The 17,036-nt window shown below is 63.3% G+C and overlaps 1 protein-coding gene across 5 annotated transcripts; it reads left to right on the plus strand.

Annotated features, from left to right (window-relative positions):
• The first annotated feature begins 23 nt into the window (after positions 1–23).
• Positions 24–16,762, plus strand: SSTR5 (somatostatin receptor 5). 5 transcript variants are annotated; one of them, XM_054455375.2, is made up of 3 exons: positions 8,099–8,168; positions 12,825–13,000; positions 13,368–16,762. In XM_054455375.2, exon 3 carries the CDS (start codon positions 14,087–14,089, stop codon positions 15,179–15,181), a length of 1,095 nt encoding a protein of 364 aa, XP_054311350.2. In that variant the 5' UTR covers positions 8,099–8,168; positions 12,825–13,000; positions 13,368–14,086; the 3' UTR covers positions 15,182–16,762. The 5 variants fall into 5 exon arrangements, 3 of the variants coding, with proteins under 3 accessions (XP_054311351.2, XP_054311349.2, XP_054311350.2); XM_054455376.2 differs by lacking the exons at positions 8,099–8,168; positions 12,825–13,000 and adding an exon at positions 24–79 and having other exon boundaries at positions 14,060–16,762; XM_054455374.2 differs by lacking the exon at positions 12,825–13,000 and having other exon boundaries at positions 8,080–8,168; positions 14,060–16,762.
• Positions 16,763–17,036: the final 274 nt, after the last annotated feature.

The following is a 17,036-nucleotide window of genomic DNA, read 5'->3' on the forward strand; positions in this document are numbered from 1 at the left end:
AGAGGTTAGACAGGCCGCGCACCTCCAAGCTTTGACACGTCCTTCCTCCAAAGGGTGGAGGCCCCACAGGCCCCGCAGGGTGAGTGCAGGTCGGGGATGGGCCGTGGGGTTGGGGCTTGCAGTGTTCTCGGGAGGGGACGGGGCTGGGGGCAACCGAGACGTGCTTCAGTGGGTGAGTGGAGAAGCAACTGGGGGGTTTCCTTCAGCGCTGGAGAGAAATGGGTGATGAAGCCTGGGAAAGGCGTGGGGGTCCGAAGTGCGCACCACGGTGAGAAGGCTGCGCGTGGTTGGATTCCAGCTCCACCGCGTCTGCGAAAGGCTGAGCTGCGCGGGCCGGGGGAGGGTCGGAGGCTGCCGGGGGTTGGGGGATGAAGAGCCGGGGGCAGTTTAGGGCAGCGAATCCACCGCGGAGGCAGGTACTGCAGGCGGTGCGATTCCCACCAGGACCTTTGCCATAGGAACCGCGGGTTTCTGACGGGCAGGAGGCGCCTGAGAGGTCTCCGCGGAACGGCGCGTGCACCTGCGGCCGCGGCGGCGGGTCCGGAAGGAGATGGGCCGCTGGATGGGCTGTTTCCTGAGCTTGGTTCCCGTGGCGGGGTGGCCCCTCGCCCCTGCATTTGGCAGACGTGATACGGAGCCCGAGGGTGGCTGTTGGCCTGGGGCGGGGAGGGGGCTCTCTAGATCTGGGGTCCCACCTGCTGGGCTTGGGGAGCCCATTTGGCCTTCTCTGATTGGTCCGGGGTTGCAGGTGGGGTCACCTCAGGAAGCTGCTGTATCTGAGGGAACCCGGGCCGCACTCGGGGGACGCTGGGGTTTGACTTCTGGGGCTGGGGGCTGCACGAGTGGGTCGGGGTCTGTCTGGGTTGGGGTCCGCGGCCGCGTGGGGTCTGGATTGGCGTCTGCTTGGCTTGGGGGTCCTCAGCCGCATGCAGTTTGGGTCGCGGTCGGGGGTCTGCGGCCGCGTGGGGTCTGGGTCAGGGTCTGCCTGGCTTGGGGTCTGTCTGGCTTGGGGGTCCTCAGCTGCATGCAGTTTGGGTCGGAGTCAGGGTCTGCAGCTGTGTGGGGTCCGGTTCTCATGGCCCCTGTGCCTGGACTTCGCTCTCCAACCATTTGCTCTGCACGTTTCCCTGGAAAAGGACCTGGGGTTCAGGGTGGTGGAGGTGGACACCCCCTAAAACCCGCCAGCCCTGGTCTGTGATGCCTGGATGGAGGGTCCACAGCCACGCTGGCTCCCAGCCTTTTCCCAGACACCCTGGCCCCTGGAGGCAGTGTCCCCCCGTGGGGCGTGTCGTCCCTGAGCGCCCCACACACCTGCTCCTGGGCATCCTCCTGGGTGATGGTGTGGTGCGGCTCTGCGTCCCCACCCAAACCTCACATGGAAATGGAGTCTGCAGTGTGGCGGTGGGGCGTGACTGGGTAGCAGGGGCAGATTTCTCGTGAATGGCTTGGCCCCGTCCCTCCTGATGCTGTCCTCGAGATTGTGAGTGGCCATTTAAATGTGTCCCGCACCTGCTCTGTCTCTCTCGTTCCCACTCTCGCCATGGGAGACACCTGCTCCCGCTTCATCTTCCACCATGGTTGGAAGCTTCCTGGGTCTCTCCAGAAGCAGAAGCAGCTATGCTTTCCATATAACCCACAAAGCCTGAGCCAATTAAACTCTTTTCTCTATAAATTACCCAGTCTCAGGTTTTTGTTTTTGTTTTGTTTTGTTTTTGGTGGAGGCGGGGGTGGACAGCGTCTTGCTCTGTCTCCCAGGCTGGAGGCAGTGGGGCGATCTCGGCTCAGTGCACCCTCTGCTCCCGGGTTGAAGCGATTCTCCTGCCTCAGCCTCCTGAGTAGCTGGGATTACACTCATGTGCCACCACGCCTGGCTAACTTTTATATTTTTAGTAGAGACGGGGGTTTCACCATGTTGGCCAGGTGGGTCTCGAACTCTTGACCTTATGATCCCCCCACCCCCCCCCGCCTCGGCCTCCCACAGTGCTGGGATTACAGGTGTGAGCCACTGCGCCCAGTCGCGGGTATTTTCTAGCAGTGCAAGGACAGACCACCGCACCTGGTGAACGCCCCAGACGGCAGTAATGAGGCACACCTGGGGGGTGCCCCTGCGGCCGACACACCTGAAGGTGGTTGGGGTTCCCAGCGAGGGAATCTGGGAGGAGCCAACTGGAGACCCAAGTCCTCTCTATGAGAAGCGTGTGAGCCCTGGCCCGGCCTGTGGAACCCGGGCCATGCTGGGGATTGGGACCCTTTGTTTTGGGTTCAATGGAGGCTGCGGGTGGAGGTTGTTGGGGGAGGGTGCTAAGTGAAAATGCTGTAGGAAGGGCGTGCTTCTTGCGGGGGTTGTGGTTGTGGTTTTTGCAGTGGTTGCGGTTGTAGTTTTGCAGTGGTTGTGGTTTTGTGGAGGTTGTGGTTGTGGTTTTGTGGAGGTTGTGGTTGTGGTTTTTGCAGTGGTTGTGGTTTTTGCAGTGGTTGTGTTTTTGTGGAGGTTGTGGTTTTGTGGAGGTTGTGGTTGTGTTTTTGTGGAGGTTGTGGTTGTGTTTTTGTGGAGGTTGTGGTTTTTGCAATGGTTGTGGTTGTGGTTTTTGCAGTGGTTGTGGTTTTGTGGAGGTTGTGGTTGTGGTTTTTGCAGTGGTTGTGGTTTTGTGGAGCTTGTGGTTGTGGTTTTGTGGTGGTTGTGGTTGTGGTTTTGTGGAGGTTGTGGTTGTGGTTTTTGCAGTGGTTGTGGTTGTGTTTTTGTGGAGGTTGTGTTTTTTGTGGAGGTTGTGGTTGTGGTTTTGTGGTGGTTGTGGTTGTGTTTTTGTGGAGGTTGTGGTTTTGTGGAGGTTGTGGTTGCGATTTTTGCGGTGGTTGTGATTGTGGTTTTGTGGAGGTTGTGGTTGTGTTTTTGTGGAGGTTGTGGTTGTGGTTTTTGCAGTGGTTGTGTTTTTGTGGAGGTTGTGGTTTTTGCAGTGGTTGTGGTTGTGGTTTTGTGGAGGTTGTGGTTGTGGTTTTGTGGAGGTTGTGGTTGTGTTTTGTGGAGGTTGTGCTTGTGGTTTTGTGGAGGTTGTGCTTGTGGTTTTTGCAGTGGTTGTGGTTGTGTTTTTGTGGAGGTTGTGGTTGTGGTTTTTGTGGTGGTTGCGATTTTTGCACCGGTTGTAGTTCTCCCACCCCACCTGCTGCCGCTGGACCCTCTCCCCTGTGTGTAGCCCCCGCTAGGACCCCATGTCTGGATCCTGGCTCTGGGTCTCTTCTCCGGCCTCATGAGACTGGCGCCATCTCCACTGGAGCTGATAGGCGTTCGGCACGGCTACCCCCAGCTCCCTCTGTCTCTGGACGAGTTGGTGGCTGCTCCTGCGCAGGAATGCCCACGGCCTTTGGCGTCACACAGGGTCTGGATCCTGGCTGTGACCCCTCCCCCAGTGACTTCCTGTGGGACTGATGGCCAGAGAGGGGGCCTGTCGTCCCTGCAATGCCCCTCCCACCATCAGCCACACTGAGTTCTGGGCAGGAGTCCCCTGGCCTTGGTCCCACCCACCCCAGGAGGATCCAGTGAGTCCCGTCTCCACCTGGGACACCACAGAGGTCAAGCCCAGCACTGTGAGGCTCAGTGGCTGCCGGGAGCCATGGCAACTCCGCAGGGATGGTCCTCGGTCCCCTCTCCAGGGACCCCACCCTAGCTGTGACCTGTCCCACGGCACCTGTACCGTGACACCCTCCTTGCTGTCCATGTGGCTATGAGGGCTGCCCTTTGCACATCCATTCCCCAGCCCCAGCCCTAAAGCAGTGCTGGGCTCGCCAGGCCCCTCTGTGGATGCCGCCGCTGTCTGTGCGGTGGGATGTTAATAGTCTCCACGTCATGTGGCTGTTAATTTTGGAAGCTCGCCTCCTTCTTCCTCCCCCTGCTACGGTCCTGCCTTCACACCCCGCTGCCTGAGTCAGTGCCCACGGCTGCACCAGATGCTAGGTTTGGCCCCAGCTGAGGGGCTGGTGTCCCGCACGCAGGCAGGGGGCCTGGTAATGGGGCTCTACCATCTGCGTGAATGGCCTTGCTGCTTCCCCCTGCCCTGCCCAGCACAGGCTGAGTCCACAGCCCAGACAGCAGTGCCCTGAGAGCTGCCTGGCACACCCCGGGAAGAGGATGAATCTTGCCATATGGGGAGCCTTTGGCCCCGAGAGCTGCCTGGCACACCCCGGGAAGAGGGTGAATCTCGCCGTATGGGGAGCCTTTGGCAGGAGTGGGGCTGCCTGGCACACCCCGGGAAGAGGGTGAATCTCGCTGTATGGGGAGCCTTTGGCAGGAGTGGGGCTGCCTGGTGACCGCGGGAAGCACCTCCTGGGATGAACCAGGGCCCTGCCAAAGCTGAGGCTGGGCCGGGACTCCCGGGGCCTCATTGTCTGGTATGAGGCGGGTCCCAGCTGGGCTGCAGCAGGGGCCAGGAGGCACCTGCATCTGTCCTGATGTCCCTCCTCACACCTGCAGAGCCCCTCCACTCACTGGAAAGCAGGGTGTCCTGGGTGGGCCCCGGCCTGAGCATCCAGAGACTCAGCTCCAAGCCAAGCCCTTTACCCTCTCTGAGCCTCAGTTTCCCCATCTTCAAATGAGGATGCCCAAGGAGAGCAGGCCCCGCCCCCCAGCTGGGCCTATCAGAGTGCACAGAGGTGCCCAGGCGAGCAGACCCTGTCCCCCAGCTGGGCCTATCAGAGTGCACAGAGGTGCCCAGGCGAGCAGGCCCCGCCCCCCAGCTGGGCCTATCAGAGCGCTGGCACAGGCCTGAGGCCTCACCTGGGTGGTATAACCTGCTGGCGGAGGAAAGAGCTGCCCTAGCCCAGGTGGGACTGGGGGATCCCCATGATCCCCCAGGAGTGTGGGGGTCTTGTGTGGGGGTCTCTTACCAGCTCCAGATGCCAAGTTTCCAGGGCATATTCACTCAAATTCCTCATCCTCACCTTCCCCCAAGTGCAGGCCCGGCGGTGGCCTCTACGTGGGGCTGGGAGGGAGCAGGTCTTTGGTGCTCATGGGACGTCACTCCACACTGGGCACTGGTCCAGGTGCCAGGGGACAGACCGGGCAATACAGCGGGTTGTGTGGGTGAGGGCCTCAGCACTGCCCCTGCCTCCCATCCTGAAGGCTGGAGTAGCCTGGGAAGCTGCATTTTAATGAGCACCCCATTTTAACAGAGTGCCCACTGAAGCTGGAGACCACGGCCAGGAGGGTCAGCCACCCCCAGGGCCCCAGGGGCGGGACTCAGGCCCCTGCAGAAGGCCCCATCCTTGAAACCCTTTGAAGGTCTCCCTGTTTTTCTCTGGACCCCGGGCCATGCTCTGCCCTTGGCAGCTGCAGCCTGCATCTCACTCCAGATGCCTTGGTGGGAAGCCCCTGCTGCCAGGTCCCCAGGCTGGAATCCGCAGGACGTCGGGGCACCCTGTGCTCTTGGGGACACTCTGCGGTAGCTCCCTGAGGAGCTCAGACACCAGGACACCCTCCCAGCCCAGTCCCAGCGACACATGCCTGCAGCGCCTGCGCCAGTGTCTTTCTTCTCCTGTCGGGAGGCTGGTGACCCGCTGTGCTGCCCCGGTGGGGAGCTCATCTCTGACCTCCTGTCTGGCGGGCTGTGCTGCACCAGCCAGGGCCGGGAGGTGCACGTGGACCCGTGTTTATTGGAATCCTGCTGTGATCAGACCCGGGGGTGAAGTTGAGACCCGCCAGGCCCTGTGGCCTCCTGTGAGCATCTGCAGGCTGTTGGGGGCAGGGTCGGTGGAACAAGTGTGGGGCGGCCGGGGCTTCCCGGAGGAAGCATTGCTTGAGCTGCCAGGGGAGTTACCTGCAGAAAGGGAGGTGGGGTATACCAGGCAGGGGGGCAGCCAGGGCAAAGGCCTGATGCTCAGAGGGCGACAGGGGGCAGCAGGGCCCTTTGGAGGAGTGGAGGGAGGGCCCTGTTGGCTGCAGGGCAGAGCGCCCCACACTCCTCCTGGCCACCACCCCCAGGGCCCAGCCCAGTCCGGGGACTAAGACGAGAGGCCTCTGGGGTGTTCCAGGTGAGCTGGAGTCAGCCTCTGTTGCTTTTGAATAATTACAGGGGAGCCTGAGCCCAGTGACCAAGCCTCTGCCTGGTGGGGGAGGGGCACGGGCTTTGTGTCCGGGAGCTGCTGGCCTTAGCCTCAGGAGAGGGGGTGTCAGGGACCGTGGGACAGGTCACAGCGAGGGTGGGGTCCCTGGAGAGGGGTCTGAGGACCGTCCCTGCTGAGTCCATCCACCTACCATCAGTTGCCATGGCTCCTGGCAGCCCCTAATCCTCACGGTGCTAGGCTTGACCTCTGCAGTGTCCCAGGTGGGCATGACCTCATTTGATCCTCCTGGGGTGGGTGAGACTGAGGCCAGGGGACTCCTGCCCAGAACTCAGGGTGGCCGATGTGGGGAGGGGCAGTGCGGGGCTGACAGGTCCCCTCTCTGGCCATCAGGCCCCCAGGAGGGCCCAGGTGCTTGGAGGTGGGGGGTGTCCCGGCTTGATGTTGGGGATGTGAGTAAATCCAGCGCCTGCCCACCCACAGGGCTGAGCTCCCACTGGGCACTAGGCCCTGACTCTCACACTGGACCCTGCACCCCTGGGGCACCCAGCGATTCCAGAACAGTGGGACCCCAGAGGCTTCTCAGGGAGCCCCAGAACATGACGGATGGGGGCCCAGGTGCGAGGCAGTGGGAGCTGGAGGAACACAGCCGGGGGCTGAGGCGGGAACGGTGAGAATGGCAGGCAGAGGCTGAGAGAAGGGGCAGCAGATGGAGATGGGGGAGGAGTTAAGGGTCACGAAGCTGTTCTCAGAGGATCTGCCTTGGGAAGCCACTGCTGTGGGAGGGTGAGAGGGATAGAGCCCAGGTACCTCCAGAGAGGATGGAAAGGCTTATGGGGCAGATTCTGGGCAGGGGCCCTGGGACCAGCCTGCAGCCTCCCCTGAGGGCCTGGCCATGGCCACAGGCTGGGCAGGAGGGGAGGGGACCTTGGGGCCGGGTGCCGTGGTCCTCTAAGCACTCTTGCTCGATGATAAACGTAATACTTCCTCCTTGTAGAACATGTGGAAACACTGAAACGCTTAAAGGAGAGAACATGGTACCGGTACCCGGCCTTCAAGGGAGCTGCTGGCACCTGTTCAACAGGAGCCTGGCCAGCGGGAGCTGACCCCACCTGTGAACAGACAGCAGGCGGCTGCTCCCATGTCCCCCCAGGGGAGTTCTGCTGTCACCTGGGGGCGCCTCACTTCATTCAGCCAGTGGCGGGGCTCCCTGGGTCGGCGCGGGGACAGGGGAGGGGGCTGGGGGACCTCCTGGTGGGAAAATGTCCGGTGATCCCCAGCCTCTGTGCTCAGCAGGAGGAGGCACTCAATCCTGCTTGTTACAACCAGCGGCGCTCACGGCGGGCCTGGGGATCAGCATCTCGGGAGCTTGTCAGGAATGCAGATTCCCAGGCCCTCACTGCCTGGGGAGTCGGGGGCCCAGCTCGAGGCCCAGGAATCTGCTTTGAGGACCCAGGTGACTCCGCTGCCTGCTTGAGAACCCCGCCTTAGATGAGGGACTAAGGTGTACTCATGGATTCATTTCAGGGGAAATAACTTAGCAGGTAGTCTACGTTTAAATATGTGTAGGATCCGCAAATAAGGCATGGATAAAACCCAAATGGAGTGTCCTGGAAATCCCACAACCACGGACCCCCTCTCGCTGGGGCTGCCTGCCACCACCCCCCCCCCCAGCCTCCACACACCCACTTCTCTCCACAACCCCAGCCCACCCCTCAGAGACGTCTGCAGAGCCCCTGACCCTCTCCCCTTGAACAAGGACCCTCCAACCTCTTCAGACTCTCCACGAGGGACCCCCTGGACTCCTGCTGGCGTCAGGACCCCCACCCCAAGCTGGAGTCTACCGCAGAGCAGACAGCAAGAAAATAGGGTGGGGGCGCAGGCGATCATGGGGTCACTGCCAGTGGGGCCAGGGCTGTGGGCGAGTGCGCGAGGGTTCCCGGAGGCCAGACGTGGGACCCGGGAGTCGAGCAGGTGAAGTGGCCCTGCCCCGCCCCCACCAGGCACTGGCCCCGCCCCCGCCTCGCCCCGCCCCCTCCCAGCCGGCGCCAGAGATCCCGGAGCCAGCGCCGCGCGCGCGGACATCGAGGCTCCCCCGGCCAGAGGGCGCCGCCGCCCAGGTGAGTGCCGCCCGCCCCTGTCCCCCTCCCGCGCGGGCACCCCCTGCCCTCGGCTGTTATCCCTGCTGGGGGTCTCACCCTGTGTGCGCAGCCCCGGCCCGGGGTCCCGCCGTGCGCCCCCAGCCCGCTGCACGCACTGTCCCCCACGCGCCCGCCGCACACCCGCGGGGCTCTCCTGCCGCCGCCGGGGGTCCCTCCCCTCCCGTTCCATCCACTCCCAGCAGCTCCATCCCTCCCATCTCCTGACCCCACCCCACACCTCACCATCTGCAGGCGCCCCGTGTGCCAGGGTCAGCCCAGAAGCCACAGGGGACCCAGATGGCCCCACTCTGCCCACCGCGCCGCTCCCGGCCTCTCCTCCCCATGACTGGGGCCACAGCGGGCTGGCCCCTGGAGCTGGAGGAGGGTGGGTAGGGCTGGGGAGGGCTCGGAGCCTGGGGCTGGGAGCTGGGAGTGGCACTCAGGCCACAGGGAACCACTGGGCCACGGAAGGAGGGTCCCAGGGTGCCCATGGCACCCAGCGAGGGGAGGATCTGCAATTTGGGTACGGGGGGAGGCAACTGGTGCCTGTGCCCAGCTGGGTCGGTGAGCTCCTGGAAGGCAGCAGGCAGAGGCCAGCACCCAGGGGCCCTGTGACCTGGCACCCACAGATGGGTTCCCTGAAACCCAAGACTGGGGAGGCAGGGGTGCCACCCCGTCCACTGCGAACAGAGCCCCCTCCTGTCCAAGGCACCGCATGTACCTGGAATCCTCCCGGCGTCTTCACCCTCCCCAGAATAGAGAACACGCCACTGGGGTGTGTGCCCTTGGCCCTCCTCCCCCACCCCAGACCCACCCACGTGCCCGACCTGCTGTCCCCGTCCTGCCAGCCCACCTGGGGCCCCCTCAAGGGCGAGAGAGCAGAGTGCATGGTGACAGAAGTTGGGGATGGTTCCAGCGAGGCTGAGCCCTTTCTGAAGGGCGTGATTCTGAGCGATGTAGGTGGGGACTGCCAGAGCCTCCTGGGCAGAAACTGGTCGATAGCACCAAGGACAGGGGCCTGGCGTTGATTTCCAGAGCGAGACCCAGCGGGGCTCCCAGGAGGTGCCTGGTGTGGAGGGTGCCCTGAGAAGCGTTCGTGGAGCACGCAGGACCTCTGCTGCTGCTGCTCCAGGCTGGCCCACACCTGCCTCAGTTTCCCTCTCCTGGGGAGGGTACGTGCCCCTGGCCACAGGCTGCCGCAGGGACAGGTGGAGTGTATGTGGGGGACAGGCGGGGGTGCCATTGGCTGCACTCACAGAGCTGCACCCCAAGGGGGCAGTGGCCTTCCACCAGCCCACCCTTACGACAGAGGAAACAGGTCAGAACGCTTGTCCTGGGAGCACAGGCCTGGCTCGGAGGCCTTTGGAGGGGCTGGGGCCTGTAGTCTTAGCTAAGGTGTCCCCCCATGTTTGCCCCCGCCCAGCACACATTGGAGGAGCCCGGGTGGGTCTGCAGCCTCTCCAGGGTGGGGCGTGGGCCCCAGCCGTGTGAGCTGCTGCCTCCCCGAGCAGCAGGTTCCGCAGCCCCTCTAAGCTGCAGCTGCATCGCTGCCCCCCGTGAAGGAGCCGGCTCCCCGACCTCGTGCTGGGCTAACCTGGAAGGGGTTGGCAGGGTGCAGGCTAGACCTCCACCCAGTCATGGAGGACTTGGTGCTGAAGCTCCGCCTCTGGTCCCAGGCCCCTGTGAAGACTGCCCCCTTCTCCGAGGAGCCCAATGGCCTCCTGGATGCTGGGGAAACGCTGGGCTGCTTAGGGCAGCTTGTGGGAGCAATCATTGAGTGCCCAGTGTATGCCAGACCCACTGTGGCCCCCGTCGTGGGGAGGTGAGGCCAGGAGCGGTGCAGTGGGCAGACTGGGGCCATCTGGGTCCCCTGTGGCTCCTGGGCTGACCCTGGCACACCGGGCACCTGCAGATGGTGAGCTGTGGGGTGGAGGCAGGAGATGGGAGGGATGGATGCTGCTGGGAGTGGATGCACACAGCACCCTGCACACAGAAGCTCACTCAATTTCATCTGCTCAGGGACCCTACAGTTTGCAGGAGTTGCCTATCCCAGAAGCTGGGCTCAGAGAAGCCCGTGACTTACCCCAGACCACGCAGCCTGTGTGGGGAGTGGGCAGGGGCCAGGGTCTCTCCCAGTGCCATGTCAGGCTGAGCAGATCCCTTCGTGGCCAAGGGCTCGGAATCGGAAAGCTCCTAATGCTGGCTCCCCCTCCAGTGAATCCCCCACCCACAAGGGACAGGGCCACTGGGACAATTCCCCGTGAGTGCGTAATTTTATGATTCAGAAGATGACTGCTTCCAAATAATGGCTCTCGCAGAATTATGTTCCAAGAGTTAGGTACAGCAATAATGGTCTATTTTTGTCCTTTGCTGCTCTGAAGTCTAACTCCGGAGGTGGAGCACTGGGGGCAGCAGAGCTGGGGACCTGGCAGCCTGTGGAGGTCCCTCACTGGGCTCTGGGCGTGGGAGTGGCCTTGGAGGAGCCCTGAGGCTCCTCTGCAGCTACAAAGACAGGGGTTTGATTTTAGCTGCTTGGGAGGCTGAAGCAGGAGGATCGCTTGAGCACAGGTGGAGGCTGCAGTGAGCTGTGATCACAGCACCACTGAAATCCAGCTTGGGCAACAGAGCAAGACCCCATCTCAAAAACAAAAAATCAAACAGGCATTTGGGAACCACATGTGCTGGGGACCCAGGGCCTGTGTTGGAGATGGACCGGAGCCCGACAGCCGCCCTCTCCCTGCCCCACCATCGGTGGCTCCTCTGTCCCCTCCACCTGACCTCCTTGGTACAGAGGAATGGGCCGAAAGTGCCTCCCCAGGGAGGGCTGCAGCTCAGAGGCCTCTGCACCTGGGCCACCATCCCATCCACCCGGACTCCCACGCAGCCTGCGGGCTGTCTCCAGACCACTGTCCTTCCGGAATGCACGCTCCACAGGCAGCCAGAGGGAGCCGCAAACATGGTGTGTTGGATTTCTGTGCTGGTCCCTGGGGAGCGGAGAGCCACCGGCCCCTCCCCCTCCCTCTCCCTCTCTCTCTCTCTCTCCCCCCACCCTGTCTTTCTCTCTCCCTCCCCACCTCCCTCTCCCTCCCTCCCTCTCTCCCCCTACCCTTTGTCTCTCTCTCTCCCCACTCCCTCTCCCTCTCTCTCTCCCCCCACCCTGTCTTTCTCTCTCCCTCCCCACCTCCCCCTCCCCCTCCCTCTCCCTCTCTCCCTCTCTCCTCCCCTCTCCCCCCCTCCCGCTCCCTCCCACTCTCCCTCTCTCTTCCCCGCCTCCCCATCCCTCTCCCTCTCCCTCCTCTCTCTCTCCCCCTACCCTGTCTTTCTCTCTCCCTCCCCGCCTCCCCCTCCCACTCCCCCACCTCTCCCTCCTCTCTCTCTCCCCCTACCCTGTCTTTCTCTCTCCCTCCCCACCTCCCCTCTTCTCCCACCCCCGGGGTCTGCATGGAGGCCACTGCTCCGTTCCTGCTGAGGATTCTGCTGCGCTCCGGCTCCTGCCTGTGGGAATCCGTCCTGTCTCTCTGGCTGGTGGTGTCCCTGCCCAGATGCCGCACGTTGATGGGGATGCTCTTTCATTCCTTTATGCTGCTTGGGACAGGTGCGCTCCCAGACGGGATCCCCTGCCGACCCCACAGAGCCCTCTCTGGACCTTCTGCCAGAACCCTGCTCCAGTGAATCTTTCAACCCTCTTCCCATTCACCGATTCTCTCTTCAGCGCTGTCCACACTGGAGTTGGTACTGACCACTTTTGTAGTGTTTTTTTCCACTTAAATGATTGTATTTTTTACATCTAGGATTTGCAATTTTTAAAAATAGATGCCTGTTCATTTTACGTCTTAGACAGAAGCCAAATGTATTTCCTAACATTTTATCCATGCTGTCTCTGGATCCTGCACATATTTAAACATAGCCTGAGCGCACCTGTTTGCTTGTTATTTTTATCTCCCCGAGATGGATCCACGGGTCCACTGGCCCTGTTGATTTTCTGAGTCGTATTTCTTAGTGTGTTTGGGCCACGTGAGCTTGGGGATGTTGATTTCTAGGTTTGTTGGGGACAGAGGGCTTTCTCTTTGTGCTGTCAGCCTTGTGTTCTGGGCTCCCCCTTCCCCAGCTCTCCTTTCCTTGTCTACCAGATTTCAGTGGCCTTGGCCCAGCCCCGCAGCCCCCAGCCAGGATTGTGGCCTTTCCTGGCAGCTGCTGGGGTCGTCCTGTGCTCTGAGGTGCCTCAGAGGTCAGGGCCGGTCAGCTGAGCAGGCCCAGGGCTCCAGACGGCACATGCTGGGGTCACCACGGCCAGCTCCACCCCTGCTCAGGCCGGGGTCCCCCAGGGAGGGGCTTGTCCCTGGTCTGGATCCTGGGGGGCACTTTGATTCTCTGCTGGCCACCCCCAGAGTCACACAGCTCCAGGGTCAACCCGAACGTCCAGCCTTCCTCCGCCCCACTTGTCAGGGGAGGCATTGATCTTCTTTTTGAGACAGGGTCTTGCTCAGTCACCCAGGCTGGCGTGCAGTGGTGCAATCACAGTTCACTGCAGCCTCAACCTCCTGGGCTCAAATGATCCTCCCGACTCAGCCTCCTCAGTGGCTAGGACTACAGGCGCCCGCCACCACACTTGGCTAATTTTTGTATTTTTTGTAGAGACGGGGGTCTCACCATGTTGCCCAGGCTGGTCTCGAACTCCTGACCTCAGGTGATCCACCTGCCTCAGCCTCCCACAGTACTGGGATGATGGGCTTGAGCCACCGCACCCAGCTGGAGTATCATTTTTATGAATGATTTCAAACACGCAGAAAAATACAAAAACAATGTACGAGGTACACACGTGCCCATGGCCTTGAACCCACAGACGTCACCATTCCCAGCCCACCCTTCTCCATGGACACCCTGGCTGAAGCCTCCCCTCCCTCCCCTCCCCTAAGTCTCCCCTGTTCTCTCTCTGGGCCACAGTGGGGGGTTCCAGGGCCTGGGAGGGGGCTTCAAGCTCCGATGGGACTGGGCAGTGTCAGGTGACTGGAACCCCCACACGCTGTGCCTCTGACCCGCCCACACCCCCCACCCCGGCTTCTCCTCCGGGCTGCAGGGTGTGCAGCCCCCGCCCCCAGTCCCCCCTCCTTCACCCTGTGTGACTCCTGGGGCTCCGTGTGACCGCTCTGTGTGGTTTGTGTGTTTGCTTCTCTGCAGCCGCCCCGTGGGGAGGGCAGTGTCTGCCTGGCCCTGTGCTGTGCCCCCACCTGGGTTTACAGATGTCTGTCATTGCTGCGGGGGTGACGGTCCCTGCGCTGGCCTGAAGAGAGGTCCAGGGGCCGATGGGCAGCGTGCACCCCGGTGAAAGCCCCTCAACGCTGCGGTGGCGACACCACGTCCAGCCACTTCTTGGGTCGTCCTAGCCAGGCGCCATTCATCCCAGGCGGACAGGGGGCCGACCACCACTGCCACCTCTCTCTCCACTGCCACCTCTCCCTGTGTGTCCCAGGAGGTGCCACCTGCTGGGCCTCGGCCCCTTACCTGGGAGACGAGGGCAGCAGCACTGCAGGGCAGGCTCTGAGGGGCTTCGGGGAGACGACTCCAGGATGCTGCGGCCAGGCCAGGCACCACCTGGGTGCAGGGGCGGCCACAGGGCAGCCGTCACCGTATCGACAGCAGCCGTCCGTCTGGGCTCCCGGGGCCACCTGCCCGCCGCTCCTTCCTCTCCTGGCTTATTTTCCAAACAATTTGCTTAATGTGATTCCCGGCCGCGCTGAACATGACTAATCGTGTTTACCCGGTGATTCCGCGCCTCCTGGCAGGCGGGGCTGGGGCCCAGGAGGAAGGAATGCCTGCATGTGCCGGTTCAGGGACTCACCACCCTGGCGTCCTCCCTTCTTCTCTTGCAGAGCCCGACGCACCCCCGGGCTGCCGCCATGGAGCCCCTGTTCCCAGCCTCCACGCCCAGCTGGAACGCCTCCTCCCCGGGGGCTGCCTCCGGAGGCGGTGACAACAGGACGCTGGTGGGGCCGGCACCCTCGGCGGGGGCCCGGGCGGTGCTGGTGCCCGTGCTGTACCTGCTGGTGTGCGCGGCCGGGCTGGGCGGGAACACGCTGGTCATCTACGTGGTGCTGCGCTTCGCCAAGATGAAGACCGTCACCAACATCTACATCCTCAACCTGGCGGTGGCCGACGTCCTGTACATGCTGGGGCTGCCTTTCCTGGCCACGCAGAACGCCGCGTCCTTCTGGCCCTTCGGCCCCGTCCTGTGCCGCCTGGTCATGACGCTGGACGGCGTCAACCAGTTCACCAGTGTCTTCTGCCTGACAGTCATGAGCGTGGACCGCTACCTGGCGGTGGTGCACCCGCTGAGCTCCGCCCGCTGGCGCCGCCCGCGTGTGGCCAAGCTGGCGAGCGCCGCGGCCTGGGCCCTGTCCCTGTGCATGTCGCTGCCGCTCCTGGTGTTTGCGGACGTGCAGGAGGGTGGCACCTGCAACGCCAGCTGGCCGGAGCCCGTGGGGCTGTGGGGCGCCGTCTTCATCATCTACACGGCCGTGCTGGGCTTCTTTGCACCGCTGCTGGTCATCTGCCTGTGCTACCTGCTCATCGTGGTGAAGGTGAGGGCAGCGGGCGTGCGCGTGGGCTGCGTGCGGCGGCGCTCGGAGCGGAAGGTGACGCGCATGGTGTTGGTGGTGGTGCTGGTGTTTGCGGGATGTTGGCTGCCCTTCTTCACCGTCAACATCGTCAACCTGGCCGTGGCGCTGCCCCAGGAGCCCGCCTCCGCCAGCCTCTACTTCTTCGTGGTCATCCTCTCCTACGCCAACAGCTGCGCCAACCCCGTCCTCTACGGCTTCCTCTCCGACAACTTCCGCCAGAGCTTCCAGAAGGTTCTGTGCCTCCGCAAGGGCTCTGGCGCCAAGGACGCTGACGCCACGGAGCCGCGGCCAGACAGGAGCCGGCAGCAGCAGGAGGCCGCGCCGCCCGCGCGCCGCACCGAAGCCAACGGGCTTATGCAGACCAGCAAGCTGTGAGAGTCCAGGCGGGGGGTGGGCGGCCCCGTGTCACCCCCAGGAGCGGGGATTGCACTGCGGTGACCCCCACCCGTGACCTGCCAGCTCCCCAGCGGTGGTGTGAGGACAGAGCTGGCTGAAGCCAGGCTGGGGTGGACACAGGGCAGTAGGCTCCCCACAGTGACCGACCACCCCCTCTAGCCGTCTGCCACACGGCGGGGGCTCCCGGGAGGTGGGGGAGGTGGCCAGGCCTGTGGGGGGCTCCACCGTGCCGTGCAAGTGCTCAGGGCCACCTCACCCTCCGTCCGGACCCAGCCCATGCCGGCCTTCCCTCTGGGGAGCGACTTTTCCAGAAGGCCGGCCAGGCGAGAGGGTCTTCCTGAATGCAGAGCTGACCTGCGTGGCCCACCAGCTGTGTGTGCCCTCAGGTCAGTTCCGAGCCACCGGGTCCACGTACGAGGCTGCTCTGCTAAATTAAAGACACCCGAAAGCGCTTGACTCAAGTCCCCGGAGTGCCTGGCCAGGGCCCCAGCCCCTCGCTTGCCCTGCACTGTGTGGACTCTGGGGATGCAGGTGTAAGGGGAGTGTGGCTGAGCGGCCCCGGGTCATCCAGGGTCACACCTGTCCTGGGGGCCCCACCCTGCTGCCCGACACCCCCCACGGGATGCTGCGGGCGGCAGTTGCTGTCTGAGAGAGGGGAGTGGGGGTGCTTGGGTGCTGGCCCAGCCAGGGGTGAGGTGGGGAGGCGGCTGGTGCAGAGGAGAGCCGGGGGCTGAGGTTGGGGTGGAGGCTCCAGCCCCCCAGGCCCCCATCTGGGGGTGCAGATGGCTGTGCTATGCTGAGATTGGTTCTGTCTGGAGGGGTCCAGTATGGGGTCCCTGGTGGCACTAGGGAGAGGTGCTCCTGCTGGAGGAGGACCTGAGGGTCAGGGGCTGGAGAGGACAGGGAACCTGCGGCCGTCTCTTCTGCTTTGGGGCAGGGGCTCTGGCCTGGGAGAGGGAACAGGGACAGGAGCAGAGGACGGTCATCCAGGCGCAGCGGGGAGCTGCTCCCCAGGCCACAGCAGATAGCACTGCTGAGAGGCGGCGGCAACGTGGGCGACGCAAATGGCAGGCCCTGGGAATCCCGCCGCCCCCCACCTAGAATTGTCCCACCTCCCCCACCCCAAACACCAGCTTTTCCTGGCGCCCCAGGCCCAGAACGTGGGCCCAGAGAGCCTTGCTGGGGTCTCTGGGGCACGTTGGCCTCGCTCTGAGGCTGGAAGGAGAAGGACCAGGGTGCGGCATCGCTCGGCCCCAGGGACCCCTCTGCCCTGCCCAGCACTGGCCCCAACCCGTGCTCCCGCCGTCTGCCCAGAGCAGGACCTCATCCTCCCGGAGGGCACAGGGAGCGGCTGAGCGGGCACAGATCCTGGCAGGCGAAAGGCCCAGGCTGAGGCCAGGCCTGGGAAACATCCGAGCAGTGAGGACACGCGTGTTTGACAACTGCTCCCCTGAATAAATGCGAGGATAAATGTTTGATTCTTTCCCCGAGCAAATATTGTCCCTGGAGCCGAGTGCAGCCAGTGCAGACAGAGTGAGCGGAGCCTGGGCTCCCCCGAGGCCCAACATAGGGCCCGGCCCCGGCCCCAGCCCTGCTGAGCCAGACAAGGCCGGGATGGGGGCGGCCAAATGCCCAGCAGGAAGCAGGAGGCGTGGAGTTAGTGAACAGGGTGAAAAATGATGGAAGCTGCCCGGGGTCTTAGGCTGGAGCTGCCCCTCACGGCTTCTTGACAGCTCTGGGCGGGGCAGGGTGGGCTTCTGCAGGGGGTCCACAAAGCTCTGCCTCTTGAGTCACCAAAGAGGGGTGCATCCAGGGTGCACTGGGGGAAACCGAG

The sequence above is a fragment of the Pongo pygmaeus genome, chromosome 18 (assembly GCF_028885625.2).
Source record: "Pongo pygmaeus isolate AG05252 chromosome 18, NHGRI_mPonPyg2-v2.0_pri, whole genome shotgun sequence".
Lineage (NCBI taxonomy): Eukaryota > Metazoa > Chordata > Mammalia > Primates > Hominidae > Pongo > Pongo pygmaeus.